A 24,592-nucleotide genomic window follows, 5' to 3' on the forward strand; every position below is an offset into this window, starting at 1 on the left:
TGTCTACAAGATCCAGAATCTCCTAGGGTTCAGATCCCACCATGAAAATTCACACCTATAGGGCAGACTATGGTAAAGTGGGGAGCTGGGTAGGGTCCCCAGTGAAGCTATGATTGTATGGGCCTGCTATAAGTGGTCAGGTTGCAAGGGGTGGGGAGAGAGAAGCTGAAACCATAGGGACTCTCACTATCCTGGGAACAGTATCTACACTTGGGTTGAAGGAGGTGGCAAAAAAGGCACAGCCTCTCCCAAAAATGTTCCTCGAAGACTCACAACCAAGTTCAGGAATGGTGATCCAGAGTAGGATGACTCCACAAATATAGTAAGAAACCCAAGGTTCTAGTAACTCAGATAGCTATACCCTCCTCCCCTGACCCCCCACCCCACTAGTCAAACTCCTCAAGGCTTCCCCAGCAAAGCTGGTCCGCAGGGATCTCCTAGAATAGCTGGCCTCCACTGGCTTTTTACTGCATTCCTATCCAAATGCATTAGTTATCAACAACACTGAATCTTATACCAGTTATCACTCACCCAGTTATACCTGGTATCATGCTCACACTTAGACCAGCATACCACTAAAGTCATTATTTCATATTTATTGAGCACTCACAATGTTCCTGCCCTCACCCAACCCAAATGACTGTATCTCCCTTCCCACCCTTCCCTCCCCCCCACCATCTTTGGGAAAAGCTTCACAATCACACCTGGCCCTAAGGACACAGAGAAGCAAGGACAAACCTCACAGGGACCCTGGAGTGCTTGGTCCCTAGTGGCCCAGCCCTGGACTCACTACAGAAATATATATATACATATGTATATATATACATATTATATATACATACGTATATATATACGTATGTATATATATGTATATATATACATATGTATATATATATATATAGACACACGCACACATACACACACATATATATATATATATTAAATCTTTGCTCCTGTCTGTACAATAGTGATCTCTTCTAATTGCTTAAAATAAAACCTGATTCTCTCCACTATAGACTCTCTCCCCACACTAAGCCAAGATACCCCTCAGCAGTTGGCCAAGGGTCCCCTGAAGGCAAGATACCCCTAAAGCAGCTTTAAGTGGTTACTCTTAAATCTTTAGAGCAGTTTGATACCCATCCTATGCCAGAGCTGTTGTTCAGGTGGATAGGAGGGGGGCACTTGGGGGATGATATGGGAATATCTATAGCCCAATTTCAGTATCAGAGGCCACCCAGGATGGTTAATTGGGGAATGGGATCCTCTTTCCCTCTCCCAATTTTTTTGGCCATCCTAAACCTGCCCAAAGAACACTGGGTAGACCTCTTGAATGCCCATGGGGCCCAAGGGACCTTGGGAGGTTATTCACCCTTTCTTAGGACATTAGCCAGAATCCAGAGCCCTCACCTTGGATCCGTTCTCTTATCCGTGCTGGTCCTTAATTGTCTTTAGCAACAAAAGGACGTTTCATTCAACTCTCAGTTACCTGGAACCCTCTGGCCTATTCTGAGGAGTTGAGGACACTGATTAGGCAACCAGAACCAAGGGACCCTTAGCAGAGTTGGCTCCACCCCAGCCCAGCTCTTGCCCCAATAATACACCTCTTAATGAGGAGAGAGCTTCCTCAGAGCCCTCTGGTTGGAGCCAAAGCCTGTCACTAGTAGGTGAGGTGGCCAGCAGAGCTGCTGCTGGTTCAAATGATTGGTGCAATGTGACCACTAATGGCAGAGTGCTTAGTCATGTGGTGCTGGTGGGAAGGGAGACTGCTGGCTGAAGGTCAGGGATTGGTCTAAAGGGTCTGGGTCACTACACAGGTGCTGGTCTTGAAGAACATTCTTTCCAAATAGCTGATTGACCTCCTTAGTACCCTCCTGGGTCAGCTGGTCAATCTCTTCAAGACTGTCTTGAGATAGTAAGTCAGCTTTCTCAGAAGCCTCCTGTGGCAGCTGATCAACCTCCTTATGACCCTCTTGGGTTGACTGGTCAACCTCCTTATCAGCTTCTTGGCTTGGCTGGTCAACCTCTTCAGGAATCTTCTGGGACATGAAGCCAACTTTAGGGGCTTCCTTTGAAAGTGGACCAACATTCACAGTAATTTCTTGAGAGGGCTGATCAACTTCGATAGGGCCCTCTGGAGACAGCTGATTGACCTCAGAGGCTCCCTGAGTCACCTGCTCAACTTTCATCAGAACGTCCTGGAATGCCTGGTCTACCCCTTCAGGCAGGGCTTCCTGTAACAGCTGGCCACTCTCTGCAGGCATTTCCTGAGGTGGCTGGATGATTTTGGAGGGTCCTTTTTCTGTCTCTGTGGTCTCCTTGCCCCCATCCTCAGGGATCTCCTGAGGCTGCCCAGGACTTTGATGTTCCTCACTCATTTGAGAACTCAGGTTTGGACGGTCACTGAAGCCAAAATGGGAGCCACCATCTACTGAAGTAGGGGAAGAGGGACCAGCACTAGACATAGTGCTGGAGGGACCACTGCTATCTGTAAAGCAAAGCAAAGGGACTTAATCAGGATAGCCAGAGAACTACGTACCACCCTCTATGTGTAGCTAGAACTGCCAGACTGGGTGGGCCAGTGCCAGTCTTGCTCTAATTTATCAGAAGTAATATTTGGTATGTTTGTCTTTTATCGGCCTATTAAATTGTAAACTCAATGAGAGCAAGGATCATGTTTTATTTTACTCCATAGCTCTCCTATGGGCCTAGCATGGTGCACTCAACACAGTAGGCACTACATATATGTTTCTTAAATATCTTGGTTAAGGAATGAAATGGGTCAGAGATGAGTTAAGAATATATAATTTTCAGGGGCCTGGCACCATAGAAACCTTTAAAGGAGAAGGGAGCGAGGCAGGTGCAAGATCATCATAAGACACCCTAAAGCTTAGAGTGGGAATGTTTAAGGTCATATAGGAAAGTGCTTTCAAATGAGATAATATTTGTAAAGCACTTAGCACAGTACCTGGTATATAAGCACTTGAAAAATGCTTGTTCCCTTCCTCCCCCGCCCCCCCCCCAATCCTGGATGAACTTGCAAAGCTTGGGGCAGCTGCAGTGTAGAAATGTGTCATAAGTGAGGGATGGAGGTAGGGGCTGGGGGTCTCCATGCAGGCATAACAATTGTAAAGATAGATACATATGTACGTATGTGTACATAGAAATATGTGCACATATATACATGTGTTTATGATCACATATAACTCATGTATGAAATCACTCATATCAGAGAGAAGAGAGATAGAAACAGCAACTGAAGGTTTAAAAAGTACTTTTCTCCCAATAATCTTGTAATATAAGAAAAGATATGTTAGGATAGACTCTCCACTTTCCCAGATCTGGCAGCACTGCCAACCCAAATCTGCCTTGAGTTTGGATTCTGAGGACCTTGTTCAAACATCTGCCCTCTCTCTCACACAAAAATGGAATGGAGTGAGAAAGAGGAACTGAGCCTGGGAATCAGAGGCATGCTGCACCAGCCATGCCAATCTGTCATTAGATTTTACTTATTCTAGGCTAAGAAATCCACATGCAAAGAAAGGGATCAAAAAAAGAAAACCTGGTCAGTGACCTGTGCTAGGCTGAATTCTCATCTGAGCCGATGTTGGAATACTGAAACTGTTTTGGATTCCTTTGAATTTCCCTTGGTGAGGGGAGGGGAAAGTTAGCTAAAGTAAAATGGGTGGAGAACTACAGCCCCAAACTGCCTCAAACTGGCCAAATAACTAGTCAGGTCAGATTAACCTCACTTCCATTTACTAGGGTTAGTGGATCAGGAGAATGCTAAAGACATGGTACAACTGGATTTCAGCAAAGCTTTTGAGGAAGTCATTTACACTCCTTATGGACAAGATTGAGAGATATACACTTAGGCAGACTGATAACTAGCTGAGTTATCAGACCCAGAGAGTATTAATTAATGTCCTGATGCCAACTTTGGAGGTTTGGAGGAGTCTTAAGCGGAGTGCCCCAGGGATCTGTTCTTGATACTACTCTACTCAATATTTTTTAATTGGTGACTTAGATGAAGGGATACTTTATCAGATTTACAGATAACACCAAGCTGTGGGTGGGGGAATAATAAACACAATGAATGACTGAGCCTAGCTCCAAAAAGACATGAAAAGGCTAGAACATTTGGGTAAATCTACTAAGATGAAAAGTAACTGAGAGCAGTTTGTGTCAGCAGAAGGGAGAAGTTGGAGGGTTGGGAGCTGCTGTCCCTTGACCAATGAGATAGGACGAACTATCCCAGATCAAGGACTGGGTTTGGAAGCCCCTCCCCTAGGGGAACCTATTACACTGGAACCTGTTACTTCATCCTGAGTCACTGCAACAACAACGATAAAAGCCTCCATTACCAGGAAGCCAGAGTGGAGCTGCAATGGCTTAACCAAGATAAAAGTCCCACTCAGGAGCTAGATTTCAGGGCCTCTTCTTGTCCACGGCAACCTAATCTACCTTGAGTCATTACAACAATACTACAGCTCTCCATTACTACCGAACACCCAAACCAATGGAGGCTTCCATTAACAGGAAGGCTTCTGCCCCAACCTCTACTCCTTCATGGACTCTTATCACTGGATCCCTCCCCACCCCCAAGCCTGGTTTAGGGGCCTTCTTGCCCTTGACCAATGCCCCACTTGGAGATTGCCCCTACTCAACTATGTGTCATCACTGCAAAACTACAGCCCCCCATTCAGGATCCCATCATTAACACCGAAACTTTTGTTCTAACACCAACTCTTCCTTTCCCTATCAGTGATTCTGGGAGAGTAAGGCTAGAACTCCTAGGCCTCTCAGGGACTGGATTTGGAAATCACCTCATTGTGGAGGCTGTGTCTGCCCTGTCCTGTATCAACACAGCCCTGCAAAACAAAACAAAACAAAATGGAAAAAAAAAAAGGGGGCAGCTAGGTGGCACAGTGGATAGAGCACCAGCCCTGGAGTCAGGAGGACCTGAGTTCAAATCCGGCCTCAGACACATGATACTCACTAGCTGCGTCACCCTGGGTAAATCACTTAACCCTGATTGCCTTGCCAAAAACAAAACAAAAAACAAACAAAAAAACCCACAACCCTGCAGACTTTCCTTACCAATATATGCCCAGAAAAAAAAGCAATAATGCCTTCATCCCACTCTCCCTACAATCCCCAATAACCATTAAGAACCTGGACAAACCTCCTGCCACCAGGATTCTACCCGGGATCAGAGTCAGACACCAAGCTTCTTGAAATCAAGACCTTGTCTAAGGCTCAGACATCAAGTCTGACCAGAAGTCATTCACATATTTCCTGTGCAGGGATGCAATATGCAATGCCCCCTTTAGAATGAGGCAAAGGAACTGGCACTGAAAATAAATTCAGTCATGCTCCTGAACAGCCAATCACCAGATGGGCAGAGACCAGACCCAGACACCCAATTCGATATCCTGTATTCCCTGGTGCTTGAGGAAAACAAAAAACAAAAAATGATACTGCCCTCTGTCTTCATACACTTGCAAGCAGAAGCACTAGCCCAATGGTATTTCCCTATCTAATGATTAGCAAATTCCTATTTTCCCCTTTCAGAATCGCTGGCTGCCTAGGCAAAAACAAACAAACAAACAAACAAAAAACACTTTCAACTGCTTCCAGTCTCTACTCTCTCATTTCCATCCACTTTAGCCCCATCTCTCTTGATTTGCTACCAAGTTCTGCCCAGTCCCTTTCATCATGCCCTCTGAACTTCCATCCTGGTGTTAATAAAACTGCCTTCATCTTTCACCTCTTCTTACATCCTTTCCTTCTTCTTGTACTTGCAGGTACTAGCCACTGTATCCAATACTAGGGACACTTGATCCCCCTGACCCACTGAACCAGGAGGAGTAAGCATCCTCCTTGCTCCTCACTGCCACCTCCAGATTGGCTTTGGGTGCCACTCCAGCTGCCACTATCACTTAACATTCCCACCTTTGAGATTCACTCCATACTATCTATATCACACTCCCAGGGCCCTTGCTGCAGTCTTCTATGCATCCTATGTCATTCTTTCTCAATGACGTTAGTACCTAGGTCACAGTATTCCCATACATTCTATTCCCTACACTTATACTTAGGGACTTCAACATACAAGTAAATGCCCCCTCAAAACTCTGTCCTCTCAGTTCATCAACTTCAACTCTCTTAACCTGCACCTTCATTCCAACTCAACCACACAGCTAGGTGGTACAGTGGATAGAGAGCTGGAGTCAGAAAGACCTGAGTTCAAATCTGATCTTAAATACTTACTAGCCATGTGACCCTAGGCAAGTCACCTAACCTGTCTGCCTCAATTTCCTCAAACTGTAAAATGGGGGTAATAATAGCACCTCCCAGGGTTATTGTGAAAATCAAATGAGATATTTGTAAAGTACTAGCACAGTGCCTGATACATGGTACATGTTTAAGAAAGACTTCTCAGGGAAACTAGGTGGATAGAACAATGGCCCTGGAGTCAGGAGGACCTGAGTTCAAATCCAATCTCAGACACATAACACTCACTAGTTGTGTGACTCTGGGCAAGTCACTTAACCCCAACTGCCTCACCCAAAAAAAAAAATACTTCTCCCAAGAACTATGGAGTTTGAATGCAGACTGAAGCATACTATTTGCTCTTTTTTTCCCCTTCTGTTTTGTTTCTTCTTTCTTGTAGTTCCTTCTATTGGTTCTAATTCTTCTTTACAACATGACTACTGTGAAAATATGTTTAATAGGAATGCATATGTAGAGCTTATGTCAGATTGTACGCCATCTTGGGGAGGGAGGTAGAGAGGGAGGAGGAGAAAATTTAAAACTCAAAAGCTTATGGAAGTGATTGTTGAAAACTAAAAATAAATTAAAGGGGAGAAAGTGGAGGTGCCTGTTGTAGGTAGCCTTCTCAACGAGGTCAGCCACAAAAGGGAGGAGAGTGATTGGGGGGAGTGAAGTGAGGGTTTTTTTGAGGATGGGGAAATGTGGTCTTGTCTGTAAGTAGTAGGAAAGTAACTAGCAGACTGAGAGAGCGGCTATGGTAGAGGGTGCAAACTGTTGGAGAAAATGGGACAGAACAAAAAAAAAGAGGATTTTACATTTGATCCTGGAGTTTATAAGGGAGTTACTGAGTGGGGTAGGGTGGGATGGAGTGGGTTTGTTACATAGTGAGACCTGTTTAGGAAGATCACTTTGACAGTCCTTTCTCCCAAATCCAACCCTCTTAGTTGAGAACCTTATCTTATATTTTACTGAAAAAATTGAGGCCATTCACTGATAACTCTCTCTCTTCTTCTCTTTTTCACATTACCCAGATGCTTTTGACCTCTAGTGTCTCCTTCATTCCAATCTCATATGAAGAGGTGGCCCTCTGCCTTGCTAAGGTCAGCAGGTGCCTCCACCTCCTCTCCTTTGACTCTTAACTCTCTACAGTCTGGCTTCCAATCTCATCATTCGACTGAAACTGCTCTCTCCAAAGTTACTTATGAGCTTCTAATCTAATGGCCTTTTTTCACTCTGCATCCTTCTTGACTTCTCTGCAGCCTTTGACACTGATGATCATCCTCTTCTCCTTGATACTCTCTTTCCTCTAGGTTTTGGGTACACTATTGCCTCCTGGTTCTCCTCTTAAACTATCTGAGGACCCCTTCTCAGTCTCCTTTGCTGGACCTTCATCCAGATCATACCCATTAACAGTAGACAAACCACAGGAGGACTCTGTGCTGGGCTTTCTTTTCCTCTCCTTCTTAGACTACTTCAGTTGACACTCATCAGCTCCCATGGATTCTCAAACTCAACTAGTGATTCTCAAATTAACTTATTCAGCCCTAATTTCTCTGTTGATCTCCAGTCTCGTATCTCTAACTGCCTACTGAACATCTCAAACTGGATGTCCTACAGACATCTTAAACTGAGCATGTCCAAAACTGAAGTCATAATCTTTTCTCTAAAACCTTTCCCTCTTCCAAACTTCCCTATTACTGTTCAGCGTACTACCAATCCCCCAGGCTTACATCCTTCATTCTCTCTCAACTGTCGTATCCCATCTATTGCCAAAGTCATAATATCTCTTACATATGCCCCCTTCTCTTCTTTGACACTGCCACCATCCTGGTGCAGGTCCTCATCACCTCATGCACAGACTACTGCAATAGTCTGCTGGGTGATCTCACTGCCACAAATCTCTCCCCACTTTAGTCCATTCTCCATTCAACTGTCAAGGTGATCTTCCTAAAGAGCAGGTCTGACCAGATCACCACCCCTTCCCATTCAATAAACCCCGGTGGCTCCTTATTACCTCCAGAATTAAATGTAAAATCCCCTGTTTGGCGTTCAAAGCCCTTCATAACCTGGCCCTCCCCTCTCTAGTCTTCTTGCACTTTACATCCCACCGCATACTCTGCAATCCACTCATACTTCTGTTCCTCAAACAAGACACGCCATCTCCCCATTCTAGGCATTCCTGGGGCTGTTCCCCATGGAACCTGGAATGTTCTCCCTCTTCATCTTTGCCTCTTGGCTTCTCTGACTTCCCTTATGTCTCAGGTGAAATCCCACCTACAGGAAGCCTTTTCCAACCCCCCCTTAATTCTAGTGCCTTTTCTCTGTTGATTATTTTCAATTTATCCTGTATATAGCTTGTCTGTACATAGCTGTCTGAGGGTCATACCCCTCATTAGACTGTGAGCTCCTTGAGAGCAGGGACTGTCTTTTACCTTTCTTTGTATCCCCGGAGCTTAGCACAATGCCTGGAACACAGTAGGTGCTTAATACATTTTTACTGACAATGTGTGTTTATGTGTATATAAATGATAGACCATAAAGCATATAGAAAACTGACTTCAAAATCAGGAAGACATGAGTTCAGATCTTACCTTTGACACAAACTATTTGTGTGACTTTGGACAAATCATTTAACCTCTTAGTGCTCTCAGCAACTCTCTAAGACTAAGTTGCAGAGACACTGAGGACTGAAAGACTTGATGTAGACTTTCTCATCTGGAAGTTCCCTATGGTGACAAAATCACAAGTCTGTCCATATATCCAGTGTATCCCAAAGCCTTAGGGCAGTTTTAAACTATTAAGCTTTAAAGCTTGCGCTAAGACTTCTGGGATGTCCTTTATGCATTTACATATGCCTCACCATGGTATAGCAGTAATCCTTGGTTCTTAAAGGCTATAATAAGGAAGCACAAGCACTGGCATGCTCTACTAAGATGGAAAGGCCTTGAATATGTGCCCCATGACATTCTGCCTGCTGTTTTTATTTTTATCTTAGCTAAATATGGAGAAGCTCATCATTACTAGGTTGGCTGCTAGGTGTGGAATTCTCAGGCCATGGCAACCCAAGAAACAAAGAAAAATACAAAATGGCTTTCAGTCTTGTGTGTGCCCTATGCCACCCCCCCCCATCCTTAGCTGCTTCTACTGTGATACTAGCAAAATGGTAGAAGAGTAAGAAGAAGGTGCTGAGAATCACACAAGTTTTAGACTGTTAACATTAATTTAGCTATTGATACTCTAAATGTGAAATCCTTGTTCAATGGCCAAAGAACAGATTTTTTTTTTTACTGGAGGAATGAACCATATCAATGATGGCATTCTTTCTCTAAATGAAAAGAGAGATAGAAGAAAGCCATAGCTAACTAGAAGGGAGAGAATAGGATCTCTTTGAAAAGACAAATTAAAGAGTTTGCAAATTTGGTTTCATTGTGAGCCTAGAGACAATAAGATACTTGGTGATCTCACTTTGATTGCACATCTCATGATGAACATAAGCAAAGAGATTAACACAAAAATGATTACTGATTATGCATCAACATCTATTGCTGAGCAAGAAGTTAAAAAAAGTTCTTTGAATAATTCAATAAGACCCTCCAAACCAAGTCAATATATACGTGGATACTCTGTGACATCAAGGCAAAAGTAGACATAAGAGACAATGGCAAAAAACGTTAGAAAGTATGATTCAGGAGTAAGAAACAAAGATGCCAAAGGCTTGACCACTCAGAAGAGTAGTAGCTCAAAGGGCTATAAAACTGTGCATACTTACTCATAAGTGTCTGAGGCCAGATTTGAACTTAAGAAGATGAGACTTTTTGACTCTATTCACTGTGCCTTTTAGCTACCTTACAAGGCTGAATAACATCACAAAAATGAAACAATCGAATGACTGACACTTTATATACTGACATCATATTTTACAAAACATTTTACATTATCACATTTAAGCCTCATAAAAATCCTGTAAGATAGTTATAGAGATATTATTATCCTCACATTACAGGTAAGAAAATTAAGGTTTAAAGAGCTGATGCTTCTTGCTCATAGCCACACAGTCAGGGTTAAGAGGTGTGGTATACCTTGACAGAAAATGACTGACTAATGATGTTGGGAGCCATTTCTGGATTACAGCTGTATGTGCAGTCATATAATCAACTAGTTGGATGAAAGTTAAAAACACCAAACTAAAAAAGGATCACTATGAGAAGATGACATGACAGTCAAATACGACTCCAACCTAACCTATTCAGACAAACTAATGATGCTAAAAATTGGGAAATGGATAATTGAAAACTCATTGATTACCACCATTTCCTAAAGAAGTTTAGTTGATATAATAAAAGAAAGAAGCTAAAAGAGCCTAGAAACAACCTCAGCCACCAAACATAATCTCTTTGCCAAGTGAAGAGACATAGAAGCCAGAAGTAAAATCATTTGCAAATTAATACCAAGAAGGAATGGAGGGAGCTTAAAAGCAGTTTTTTGTTTTGTTTTCCGCAGTATTTCTTTTATAACAGAAGTAGTAGAAAGGGTATCGAATCTGTAGAAGGTAGAAAATGAGTCTTTCAGAAGACTTGATTTAAGAGCTGAGCCAGATCATTAAACAGCATTCATACATGAAATTGGGAAAACAACAAATTAATGAAAAATGAAATAATATTTACCAGTGTTAAAAAGCTAGAACCACCACATTTGGACTAACTTCTCAACTTCTGTTGGTCCACATTGCTCAGCAACTCATATGTAGCTTACAAAGTCTCTAACAGTCCCTAACAACTTAGGGAGCTGCCTAGTGCAGTGAGGCATTAAGTGATTTGCCCATGGTCACAAAGGTAGTATGAATCATAAGTGGGTCTTGGGTACTTCTAATTTTAATACTTCCTCTCTAACTACTATACTACACTGCTTCTTTATATCAGGGAAGTTTTTCTAAAATTCAGAGCTGTCCAACAGTGGAATGGGCTGCCTTAGGAGAGGCAGAAGCTGGATGACCACATTAAAGCAGAGATTTCTTTCAAGTTTGGGCTGGACTAGAAAACTGCTGAAGTCCCTTCCTATTCTAGGATTCTACAGATAAACAATCCATAGGATTGGTGCAGATAGGCTAGTCATATGGCAAAAGCAAAGAATAAGAAAAAGGAAGCCTGGATGTAGCACTGGTACCTCTTGAATGCTAAAAGATCTAGTGGAAGGTCTCCCAACAACCCATCCTCTATGGAAGATACAAGGGAAGACAGAGGCCAGAATCACACAGAATGAGAAGGTATGAATGAATTACAATCTATATTACTGGAGAGAATACCTATAGCAAGAAGATCATGAACCTCTTGAAATATTAAATTGAGAATAATAGCCAATACACTGGATGACAGGATCAGGATCCAGAAAGATGCTGAAAGAATGTAACAATGAGCTAATTTAATAGGATGAAGCTTAATAGGTATAACTGCAAAGTTCTACACTTTAATTGAAAAAAAAACAACTTTATAGGCCTAGGATGAGGAAAGCATGGCTAGACAACAGTTTGTATGAAAAAGATCTGGATATTTTAGTAAACATCAAGTTCAATACAAATCAATAATAATAAGTCATATTTATTGAGTGCTTTCAATTTAACCAAGCACTTTTCTGACAACTATTACAGTTTGATAGGAGGAAAACTTCCTATCGGAGCTAGTTGAGAATTGAATACGTTACCTTGAAGAGTAGTGATAGTGAGTCCCCTATCAATAGACACATTGAAGCAAAGTCTGGATTACCACTTCTGGGCCATGTTGTAGAAGAGGTAAGTGTTTAGGTACTGTTTGGACTAGGTAACCTCTGAGATCACACTAAACCCTAACATTCTAATGGTCTCAGATGGCAAGTGCTGCTCCACAACCCTGGACACTATAGCCTATATGATCAAAACCTGGGTCTCTCCCTCAGCTCTACCTCTAATGTAATCCAAGCAAAATAATGAAAGCAAGTCACATCTGACTTCAGTTGTTAAGAAAAGATAAGTATTCAGGGGAAGATCTCTCTAACATCAATATCTACAATCCAAAATCATCATCCAGTGATCTTTCTACCCATTGTCATTCTTCCCTCCCTCACTGCCACAGCAAAAGAACATCTTGTGACCTGTCCACAAGGAAACAAATGGCCGCGATAATCAAGATGACCTACATACTATCCCCAAGGACTGAGGGTGGAATAAGGAGTAGGGGTAGGCAGAACACCTCCTTCTCTTCCCCAGTGTCCTTCAAGTTCACTGGAGAACCAGCACTGCCTGAGAATGAGCTGAGAAAGCTGAACATGGAACAGTCGGTGGCGGGCTTTGATGTACTATTCCCGTCTGTTCTATATATCCATCTCTCCTCCCTAGGCATATGCTCCTGGAAGGAGATAAATAGTCCAACTAGGGATATAAGGGAATTGGGTTTCTATTCTTTCTTCCTCAGGGGGCTCTTCTCCCTCTATGACCTCTGATTTGGTGTCCTTCCTCCTCATTATCTCTCAGTCACCTCCAGTGAGGAGGAATGATGAGGCAAGGTGGGCCAAGAATGCAGAGGTGAAGAGGGAGAAGACATTTCCCCACATTACAACTTCCTAGCCTCAATTATAGTGGATGGGGATACCTCACCCAAGAAGAGGTCTACTTTCCTTTTCCTAGTTCTACTATCTTCTCCATCTACCTGCCTCTCATCCCACAACCCTCCTGCTCCCTTCCCCATTCATCTATTTTCCCATCCCTTCATCCCCTACCCCTTATGCCCCTATTCCCTCCCCCCAAGAGCACTCACACCATGGGGGCTTCTCAGAGCGCTGCCGGAGCTGCAAAGGGGGTGAGTGAAGGGTCTGGGGTGGAGCAAATGGGCCCCCAGGAGCCTGGTTGCTGTGCATGGAATCAAACAGAGCTGGAGAGGGAAGAAAGAATACACATGAGTGGGAGTTTGAGTGTGTGGGGTCCAAGGCCTTTCCTCACAAGTCTCAACTAGCGTACCCCTTCTCAGCCCTCTCATGTTGGAAAACTGGCAAGGAACCATTTCCAGAGATGCTAGGGGTCAGCAGAGGCCTATCTATGTGTGATCAGATGTTCCTTCCTAGCCTTGCCCAGCCCTATCCTGCCATGGTCCTCCGGCTCAGACCATACCTTGGAGGAAAAGAGGAAGGGCTCAGAGGGAATCTTCATACCTGCAGATACCTGGGCAGCTGTGTGCCGTTGGCAGACTGAACTCAGAAATTCATTCACCTGGCGAAGGGAGAGAGCGTTGTGCAGAGTCTCCAGTGGGTAGATGGTGGGCACCATGGAACAACCTTCAAATCCTGCCAAGGTTAAAATTTGAAGGGAACAAAGTAAGCAAAGAAAAAAAAAAGGCAGAAGACACCTGACCAGAACTCAAGGAAACTGGGAAAGTGAGTCCTAAGTCACCAGGATAGTGAGCTCTCTCTCAAAAGCTAGTACCACTGAGCCCCTAGAAAAGTGAGATTTCCAGAATTACTAGGAAAGGAAATTCTGTAGATCCCCTGTTTAAGCTTACCTTTCTTTCCTTCAGTCCCCCTGGACAGCCTAGCCTCCCAAAAACACTTGCCTCTAAAGACCCACAATTGCCATATTCAGGAAACCCTAATCTATAAATGCCTAATTTAGGAGAAGATTATAATTCTACTGGCGTCAACCCCTAAAATCTTCTGGGAGAAAAAGATGTGAGTGTAGAGCAAGATGCTATAGTATCTGACATGAGGTGAGGTCACAGGATTGGAAGGAAGTAGAGGACTCTAGAATGAAAAGGCAATGGGACTATGTGGAAGGTAATGTTCAGGGTCTTTAACAGCGCATGGAGTTGGAGGGGGGAGGATGGGTGGAACATGCAGATTCGGCAAGTGGGTAGGGGAGGTGGAGTCTTTAGAAGTTGAAAGAGCATGCAGTACACACAGAGTTCAGCCCAGCAAAACCACATGCATGAGCAGGCTGGAGGGTGAGAGTTCTTCCTTGGTTAATTTCCATCACATCAAAAATCTCTCCTTTGGGAGGGCTCAGCCCCTACAGATAGCAATTTACCAATCAGAAAAATGGGTCAGGTTCTCTCCAAGGAAAACCACTTTCCTACCCCCTTCCCAATAATTTCAACGTTGGTCTCTGCACTCACTGCTCAGGGTAGTGACAAGAACAAAGCTAGATACATTTGTGATTTTAACTGCAAGGACTGGTGTGGGGCAAAATTCCCCTCATGGAAGACCAAGTATGCCCCTGAAAAATTATTTAATACAGTCCTTCTCATATGTTCTCTATATATCCCTAAGGGTATTGGAGGAAGAGTAGGACGAGAAGGCCCTTGAGACTCCAATCTCCCATACCATAAACTGGACCAACTTTGTAGCTCAAAGGACTCTGTCCTCTCTTTGCAACTCTAGCATATCTTCTCCCTACTTCTGGCCCTGCCCTTATCCCAGGCCTTGCTAAGGAAACCAAGGAAGGCACTTTCCAACGACTCTGAGCCTCCCTATTTTTTTCCCCACTGTGCAGCAGTAGTGATGGTGGTGTCTCTTTGACCTTGGGTAATGTGCTTTGGCTCCTCAGATAAAGGGAACAAGCACCCAAAAGGGAATTTTCTTTTTTCAGTGAGGAGTCAGAGAGGAAAGTTTCTTTCCTTTCTAAAGTGGAGGATGGTAGTAGGGGTGAGAAGGAATCACGGTAACAGAGGGAAAGAAATTCCTCTATGTTGAATAGATTTGAGTGCCTGGGGAACAATGCTCCGAAGATCAGCTCTAGGAGTAAGGCAGTAAGGAGAAGACAGAAAAGGAGGCAGTAAGAGGCAGCAGGGTTAGGGGGTTGGGAGAAAAAAGAGCAGCCAACGCTACAGTTACCAGACAGCCTGGCTCCAGCACCATCTAAGCTGCTCAACGCACCATCACGTAGCCTCAGGAAAGGTATAGGTAAATAGGTGGGCTCTTCTGCTAGTTTAGCAACAAGCAAAGCAGCCAGCTAGGTAGAGAGGGTACCGTAGAGGCACTCAGGATCATCCTGGCCTGAACGCAGCCAGTTCCGGAAGAGGCGAAGGTGGTAGGAGCACTGGTGCAGGTGATGCGCCAGCGTGGCATCCAGGGAGATGGGCCAGCCCCCTGGGCAATCGGAGGAGAAACTGCGCAACAGCTGGACCACAGGGTGCTGGTCGTCCAGCAGCTCTGCAGGACAGGGCCATAAAGGAAAGCAGAGAGAGACAGAGAAACAAGAGGGAGAGTGAGGGGGACACTGGCTAACAGAAGCATAAGAAGGAGATGGGGTCGTGACCCCTATGTATGTGGGCCACCCAGCTCCAAACATGAGCTAAAAGAGGAGAGAGGGACGATGCCACAAGATACCTTCAGCAAGAAAAAAAAAGGGGTGGACAGGAACGCAAAATGAAGTCTGAGGGCAAAGCAAAGACTTGAGGCCCCTGCCATGCCAGCCTCCACTTGGCCAGCTCTGTGCATTTTTTTTTAAAAGATGCCTGCAGACTTTGTTCTCAGCAGGGATGAGCTGGCAGCAGCATCCTGGCTTAAGTACCCCTGGCCTTGATCTCTGCTGGGCAGCATTAGCAAATGGCTGCTCCCAAGATCAAGGGGTTCTTGAAGATAAGATGGAGGTGATGAGGACCAAGGGCACAAAGAGGGACAAGAATGGGACAGAGATGAGCATCATCAAGGTTGAAACCGAAGATTGAATTGTTTCCAAGGGCTCATGTCTGGACCCTCTGAGCCACACTCTGGGAGAACCACAGCCAGGTCCAGAAGACTGGGCAAAAAGTCAGGTACAGGAATACTAACAAAGCATGTGGAACCCAGCCAATCATGTTTCAATAAAGTCACTGTATACAAATACCAGTGTCAACTGGCATTGCTGGTTATACGACATGACAACCCCAAACCACCCTATCCCCCAACCTGGTACCTGTAAGATTTGAAAAGCAGTTTGCAGAAGTCCCAGGAGCCACTGCAGAAAAAGGGAGTCGGCCAGCCCTGAATTCATTACATGAGCCAGACTTTGGACTGTTTTTCATTTCCTTCCTATGGCTATTAAGTCTGACTGCATTTTATTCAGCTACTGGGTGGGAGAGTTTCAATTTAATTCCCTTTATGTGCTGGCTGAATATTGATTCTTTTTGATGAATTGCTCGTTGTTGATTGCTGATCTCTATAATGAAACTGCAAAGGACTGCAGACATGGAAAGGCCCAGAAGGAAGGTGCAGGACAGAGGAAGGGACAGATTCTTAGAGAGGATCACAGGTTTAGAGGGCCTGACCCAAGGGGTGGGCAAAGATGGCTGGGTGGAGGCTGAGCACAGGGCCAGACAGAGAAGCAAACGTGTGAGCTAAGCAATCGTGGTCAGGTTAGAGACGTTACATAGATGGGCTATAGGCACTACTAGAGCTCATACTTAGGCTTCTCAGACAGTCTTGCTCCAGAGACCAATCTGAAGAGCACTAACTGTGGCCTTCACCAGATATCCCAGGAATTGTTCAGCACACACTGACAACAGCTTAAAGCCATTTCACACAGTCCTGGTCTCTTCTTTCATGATATCTTAGCTTCCTCAAATAGGTTCAGATTGTGGTCTGATAACTGATCACACATATGGTCAAGTTTACTCCAATCCTGTGATGTGTTCATGTGATGTGACTGTCCCCACAAGGGACAGAGAACTCAGGACTAAGATCTTCAGGGGTAGAGCTGGGCCATGTACTGGCCTCACATTTTGGGAAGGAAAGAAAGTAGCTCTGCCTTTCCTCCAAATCTAACTTTTCCAGGCATTGCTTTGAAGTCAAGAATTCTGATGAGACGACAGATGGTGTTAGGCATACCCATACATGTCGAATGTGCTGCCGTGAGCAACAGAGACACATGTCACCTCTGTGGTCATGCTATCAGCCATGCAAAGTCTTGCCCTTACCAGAACCTCAGGGACATCCTGGAGGCCAAGAGTAGAAACCAGACTGTCTATTCCAACATGGCAACTCCTGGCTTCCCTTATTGCTACCTAGCAGATGTTAAATCTGAGAGCTTCTTGGCCAATATAACTTCCAGGCTCAAAGGCAAGAAGACTGGCAGGGGCCATAAGAGCTCTGAGGATACAGGCAGGGTTGGCAAATAAGCAAAAGAGAATGTGGCAGCAGTTCTTTCCTGCTTGGTCCTTGAACTCTCTCCAACCCTGCCTTCTTCTCTGTGGGAGGGCTGCCACCTCAGACTTCAAGAAAGGAAACATCAGATACTAGACTTCATTTTCTGGATTGGGAGGGCTGTTTTGCCTATGGTTTCTAAGCTCATACTCTGAAGCTGGGGCTCCTGCGGAGCTCCGGGAATACTGAGGATACTCTAGGAATGTGGGTTCTAGGCTTTGCTCTAGAGATGACCATGATTCAGAAGACCTAGGAAAGCTCAGAATCAGCTCCTCTTCAGCTGCATATGGTGGCCTGGCCTCCACACTTTGAATGGGAGCACTTCTGCCACCAATTCTCAGGGAGGCTGGAGCATATTCAGACTGGGAAAGTGGGGGTTCTCGAGTCCAGAAAGAGAAGGCAACATGGCCTAGTGTAGGTAGTAAGACTGGAGAGAGAACAGACAGGGAGATCCCAGCACAAAGGCCTGATTATGCCCAGGGTCACAGTGGCAGATGGGGTGGGATTAGATTGGAAGCAGGGGTCCAGAATCAAGAGATCCCTCCAGGTAGCTGGGCTTGACCCTGATTCCTCTGGAGGATCTTAGCCCTTGGGAAGAAAAAGGTCGTGGCCAGAAAACTTCATTTACTCTAAACACAGATCCCCAAGATAAAAACAAGTATACAAAGGATTAAACTTCAGTACTGAGATGCCACTCCCTTCCCAACCGCCTCCCATCCAGGGTCCCACAAAGAACTCACAGTTCAACAGTCCTTAGATTGGTGCCCCAAAGCCCTCCATGTCAGGTACCTGCAGTCCTAGCTCTTCAACTCCCTTGGATACTCTGACTTAATCCCTCCACTTCCAGGTTCTTTGGGGCAAGTTATGCCCTGGGTAAGCTTGGGTTGTATAGAATGGATGCCGATAAACTGAGGGTATAATACTGCTCTTTTTACTCCTCTCAGTCTGATGCTGGAACTGACTCCCTTCCTTCCCCCTGCCTCTACCACTATGGATTTCTGCCTTCCAGGCCCAGATGCCAGGTTAGTAGCAACATGAAGCAGATGGCAAGAGCACAAGAACCACACAGCATACATACAATGGTAAGAGTAAGAAGATGGAAAGAAACTCTGTACCCCATGGACTGAAGGTGAAAAGAATGGGAATGAGTGGAGGATAGGGCACCGTGTCCAAATAGGAAGGAATTAGTCTTTTCTCCTATACACAAAAGGTAGAGAGGGACATTAAAAGATCCAACTTGCACGAGCTACAGGGGAGAAGGAAAAGGGTGTGAGGGTTTAGACATTATACAGTACTCTCCCTGAGGATGGGAATAATTTCTCATATCCATACAAGGCCCCAAACTGGGAATGTTGTGAGAGGGACTTAAACAGAGTTTTAATGATGATGATGATGACAAAGATGACAATGGGGGTGATGGTGATGGAAGGTAAGACTGAGACTAGTCAAGAAGATAGGAACAGTGTAGGGTGTACACAGCCGAAGTGGTCATGATCAGAACAAGAGACTGTTCAGGCAGGGGACCCAGTGAGGGACACAGCAAGGTGTCAACACACAGAGAAAAAGGAAAGAAGTCAGTGCCAGGGGTCAGATGTAAGTATCTGGGTCAGTGAAGGTGACATGATGAGGTATGACATCAAGTCAGAAGCAAACGTACCGTTAGTCGGATGCTTTGCAAATGACACAGAAAATCGCTTTACAGCCGGGACAGACAAGAACTCTGAGGAGAGAAGACATCATGGGGATTATACCTGCATCTGTCCCTTCCCCCTACACTAGGCTCTACCTGCCACATACCCTTTTTGTCCTCTACACCCAAATCTGACCGTTTTTCAACTTCCATACAAACACTTCTCTGACAGTTACATAAATCCTTCCCCTTATAAAATGTCTCCATGAGAAATCATATCCCATCCCTACCCTAAGCCTACTCCATATATTCTCATCTTCACCACATCCTGGGTCTGCTTCTATCTGGAAATCAAGTCCCAGTAGGACTCTTGGTCCCTATCCCAGATGCTACCTCAGCTGGAGCTCTTGGGGTTCCAGCCATAAATGTGTCACACCCCTCTCTACTACTTGTTATCCACCCATAATGTCTAGAGTGCAGGAAAGAAAGGGTACAAGGTAGAAGTAAAATGATTGCAGTGCACTTGGATAGCTATGTGGAGTGAAATGTACCTAACATTAGCGGGGGACTATTTCTTTCACCCACATAGTAGGGCTACTTCTGCTGCAATGTCATCTGGAAGACTAAATGGTTCCTTAGCCACAGGCTTATAAGGGAGATGAAGGGGAGATGGGGTGGGCTAAGGATAGGGACTGCTGCCCCCAACCCACATACCATCTCGGTGCATCAGGCTGGCAGGAGGGAGTTTTTTGCCATGGCTGCGAGCGTAGTCCTGGAGATTCGGGGCACTAGATGAACCACCCAGCACTGTGGTGCTGAACAGCCCTGTGCACTGTGAGCCTGCAAAGCCGGAAGCATGTTAGCAGACAAACAAAGCTGCAACCGCTATACACTTAACAATAACAACAACAACAACAACATACACACACACACACAGAGCAAAGCCATTTATAGCTGCCACACCACCACATATAGCCTTCATTGCCACACACTATTATATTTGGCAAGTTAACAGAAAGGGCCTTGTGCGCAGGCCCGTGGCAAGGGGGGAAAGTGCTACTCCATGTAGTTTAGTCATTTTACGGGAGTCAAAGCTGCTTGGAGGGACAAGTTATACTTTGTCCTCCTTCAGATGATTCCCTAAAATGCCAGGGGAGAGAGCTGGGAAAGAGCTTCTCCTGGATTCTCCATACCTATTTGATGCTCCCCCATCCTGGCAACAGAGCTTGAGGCACCCCAGGCCCTTAGGCGCAGAGAGAAGAAGAACTTTGGGTGAAGCCAGAGACCAGATTCTAGGGTCTTAATGGTTCCCTTCTACTCTCCTCATAGACTTTCATTCCCTCTGCCTCCCCAACCAGGCATTCAGGGCCTTAAACTTTCTCCAAGAAAGGAATCATGGGACTCAAATAATTTCAGAGCTGTAAGGAACCTTGGAGATCACCATACACAGCCTCCTTTTACAAAAGAGAAAACTAAGACTTTGAAACTTTATGTTTACTTGGGCAGGTCTCCTGACAGTACAATTCCACCAAGCAAAAAGAACGTTTGCTCCTGGGGCAGCTAGGTGGCGCAGTGGATAGAGCACCGGCCCTGAAGTCAGGAGGACCTGAGCTCAAATCCGGCCTCAGACCAAACACTTGACACTTACTAGCTGTGTGACCCTGGGCAAGTCATTTAACCCCAACTGCCTAAAAAAAATTTCAAAAAAAAAAAAAGAACATTTACTCCTTAAAATGGTGTAGAGTCCTCTACCCCTATTAAAAAAATACTGGCACATTCCTCTTACCTCTTTCCCCCAAAAAAAACATTATAGGGCACTACAGTGAGCTCCACAGTCAATGAACACTGTATTGAATGCCTACTGTGTGAGAAACACCATTCTAGGCAATGGGATACAGAGGAAAAGATAACAAAAATAAAAGATACGATTACTGACAAAAAAAAAAGACTTACTATCAATCAACAACCATCTTTACCTAAATGCAATACTGAAAGTCACATGTCCACATGGTAGGGACACACATAGGGATTATATGATTTTAAAGCTGAAAGGACCTTAGACATTAACTAGGCCAACCATTTTATTTTATAAATGAGAATACTGAAGGTCAAGGAGGTGAAGTTAATTTCCCAAGATTAGAGAGTAAAAGTGGTAAAAGTGGCAGAGCCCAGGTCCTCAGGTTCCAAACTCATGGCTCTTTCCTTTACAACACTTCTCTTCTAAGGGGGAACTTCAGGGGTGAACTTCAGAATCATAAGGCTGAAACAGAGAAAAGATCTTGGTGAGGTCCATCAAGTACAGGATCCCCAAACGAAAGGAAAGACAAGAAGGGCCACTACCCCTAAGATCTGTCTGTCCCACAATGGAAACAAGATGCCCCTAGATGGACCTGTCTTCTGCTCTAAATGGGTTTTCTGCCCTGCAAAATGACTTTAGTGAAAGGATGAACTCAAGCTGCTGCCTAAGCTCCTATGACTGGCAGCTCCCATTAATTACACTTTGTCAAGGCTCCTGACTTGCATTTACAAGAGAGATAATATCAGATCTGCTGGGGAGTCCTTGAGTTTTCCTTCAGTCTATAGGGAGGGGGCTAGAATCACAGGGGTAAAAGGTCTACCTAGCAAGGAATAAAAGAAAGTAGTTCAGAAGACAGATTCTGTTCTGGTCCTCAAAACCAACTTTTAAGGAGAACCTTTAAGTCAGCATTCGATTCCTGATATTATGATTTGTCCTCATCCCTCATACTTGAAACAGGCTCTAGGATGAAGGCTCTAAGAAGAGAAATGAAGAAAAATGGATCTGATCTCAACAATCTCTGCTCTTCCTCAAAACAAATTAGTTCCATTTCCAGGCCTCACCAGCTTTGTTCCCCCATTAGTCAGACCTACCCTATTGGCAGGAAAGACTTTAATCCTTTTCTTCTTGGCTTTGGGGTAATAATCTCTGGGGAGTTTTCTCTGGGTCCCACAACTTCTACTGAAATCTAGTTTCCCTCTTCCTACTCTATTTGTGCTACTATCACCATTTAGCTGGTACTCTCATCTATTCTTCTGTGGGAGTGGTGTCTCTTCCAAGGCATTTGGGAAAAAGTGCCCCAAACCATAGATCTATACCCCATCTTTAAAAGAGATTTTAGATGCATCCTTCCAAGCAAAGGATGGTAGGGCAGTGAACAAGTGTTCTGATCTAGTGTTCTGATCAAGTTTGAGGCCAGGGTGGATTCCATGGACAAAGATAGTGAGACCATAGATAAAGCTAGGCAAATGAGACTAGGATAATAAGAAGCACAGGGATCAGGAGACCAAGCTTAGAGTTCCCAAATACGTGTTCCTGGTGCCAACCTCAAGCCACTGGCCTGATACCGAGACACTGAGATAAAGGAGATACTGAGTGGACAGGCATCTCCTTCCTACTGAGCAACACTCCCTCCTCCCCGCCTTCCAAACACTAAGATTCTTTCTAAGTATCCTTTGGTCCAAGGCATGTTTAAGAGACATTCAAGGCTTGCCTTCCTCACCTTGCCCCCCACACTTACTGGAGATCTCCATATCAAATAAGTACCACCCCCTTGCAATTTTATCTTTACATTTAGAAAGGAGAAGAAGGGAATGGGGAGAGTACAGAGGAAGAGGGCATGGGAACTGGGAAAGAAAAAGCAGATTAGGATTCAGAAGATGGTCTCAGCTCTTCAAAGAAAGTGTGGGATAACTCTAGGGTTCTAGGTGTCCTTGCTCAGAGCTCTATATCTGATGACTCTGGTGGCTCAGAGTCTCCTCCTTCCTTAAGGTCCAGTTTAGACCGGAAGGACTGAGGAAATCTAGGGAAACAGACTGATGCAGAGAATCAAGGGAGTGATTTTTCACAACTGGAAACCAGTCACCTGATTTCAAAGTTCACATCCAAAGTACACTTCTTGCCACTTCCATTTCCAGTTGGCAACAAAAAACTTAGGTATACCCAACTCCCAGGGTTGGGAATGGCTGCAGTCATAGAGCAGACCTCCCTACCCAACACGGAAGAACAAAGGTTGGGAAACCATACCCAGGCCACTTTGTTTCATTTCTGTGGGGGGACGTGAAGACTGGAATAGACGATAACTAGCAGGTCGTGAGGATGAAGTCTCAGACAGTACCTGTGGGAAAAAAATCATATGTTACCATCTCCCTACATAGGTCAGAAAACTAAAACCCAGGTCCTGAATCTCTGGTTCCCTGCAAAGTCAAGCAGCCAATATCAGAAGAGCTAAAGGGTGAAAGGGCACTGATGAGAAGATGTGAGGGAAAGACAGGTATAGAGAGAGAAGAGCTGCCCAGGCTCTCTTCCATAATAGAAATCATTTTGTTCCCTTTCCCCACAGCCCGTTCCATTCCAGCTAAGAAACAACCATTCCTCCTACTCCTAGCACAGAAAGCTCTCTGTTTCCTATACACTCCTTCCTAGGGTTCAAAAGGTTTACAATAGCTCAGTCATAAACAGAAAACAGTCTGGATGGACCCCCACTCCCCACCCACCCCTGGCCAAGTCTTTGTATTAATGACTCCTTTTTTCCATCTCTACTTGCACAGGGAAGGTAGAAAGTTCAGTTGCCCTACAGCCACACCCTGTTCCCTCTTCTCTACCTTGGCTAAACCCTACCTTATTCTACCCTAGAAATTAAAAATGGATTTTCAAGTAGATCACACCTGATCACTTCCTCCAATCACCACGCCCTGCCCTACCTGGAAGATGTGCTAAGCCCCTAGGTCCCAAGCATCAGAGACAGAAGGTGGGAAAAGGAAAGGGGATGGGGAGGGGGACCTGTACATAGGATGCCAGGTGGGTGGTGAACACAGCCCTGGGCTGTAGGCCAATGGCAGGGAGAGGCAAAGGGAGGTCTCTTGACTTCCACAGGCCATACCCAAAGGGTCAATTTGGTCAGCCTGCCTGCACACTGCATACTTATGACTTGCAAGCAAACCAGATAAAAAGAGCTGGTCACAGGGCTGCAGAAGGCCACCCCTCTACCTCCAGCTCCTACAAAGCAAAGCTAGTTATAACTGGAGAGACAGACTACTTGGATACATATGGTATCAGAGTCACACATTCATACCCTAATATACACATGAATATGGAGAAAAGGTAGAAGGCAAGTAGCAGAATGAGACAGGATTGATTAAATGACAAGGGTACCTAACCAGAGAATAGAGGAAAGGGGTTTCCTATGAGGTTAGAGAACATACCTAGGTAGGCCAGGAAGATATCAATCCTTCCTAGGCAGAAGGCTAGACTGAGGTTAGGGCAGAAAGATCCTTATGGGCTCATAACAAGGAAGTTAAATGATCAATAATCACATGAAAGTGTTCAAACCCTTTAATGATTAAAAAAAAAACCCGCAAATTAAGATAACTCTGAGATGCCACCCTTCACCTATCAAATTGGCAAAGATGGTTAAATATGATAAAATTAAATGCTGGCACTACTATGGAAAAACAGGCATGCTTTTACTAGTTCATGGCTGGTGGAGCTATGAATTGGTTTGATTCTTTAGTTAAGCAAGGTATTATATAAGA

General features: G+C 44.7%; 1 protein-coding gene across 11 annotated transcripts in view; it reads right to left on the bottom strand.

The window, feature by feature from the left end:
- Positions 1–674: 674 nt before the first annotated feature.
- PPIP5K1 (diphosphoinositol pentakisphosphate kinase 1) overlaps positions 675–24,592 on the bottom strand; it is a 40,990-nt gene continuing 17,072 nt past the window's right edge. For 2 of the 11 annotated variants that reach the window (XM_021009194.2, XM_021009202.2), the window contains 6 exons: positions 23,085–23,175; positions 19,757–19,882; positions 19,070–19,132; positions 13,450–13,581; positions 13,059–13,172; positions 675–2,485 (listed from right to left, as the gene is read on the bottom strand). In XM_021009194.2, coding sequence (XP_020864853.1) covers positions 1,734–2,485; positions 13,059–13,172; positions 13,450–13,581; positions 19,070–19,132; positions 19,757–19,882; positions 23,085–23,175 — 1,278 coding nt within the window. In that variant the 3' untranslated portion in view covers positions 675–1,733. Of the gene's footprint in view, positions 2,486–13,058; positions 13,173–13,449; positions 13,582–15,258; positions 15,442–19,069; positions 19,133–19,756; positions 19,883–21,105; positions 21,303–23,084; positions 23,176–24,592 lie in introns of those variants that run through there. The other 9 variants (XM_078151376.1, XM_021009203.2, XM_021009198.2 and 6 more) reach the window with 9 other exon arrangements.

Source organism: Phascolarctos cinereus, unplaced genomic scaffold (assembly GCF_003287225.1).
Source record: "Phascolarctos cinereus isolate Bilbo 61053 unplaced genomic scaffold, phaCin_HiC Scaffold_3;HRSCAF=262, whole genome shotgun sequence".
Taxonomy (NCBI): domain Eukaryota; kingdom Metazoa; phylum Chordata; class Mammalia; order Diprotodontia; family Phascolarctidae; genus Phascolarctos; species Phascolarctos cinereus.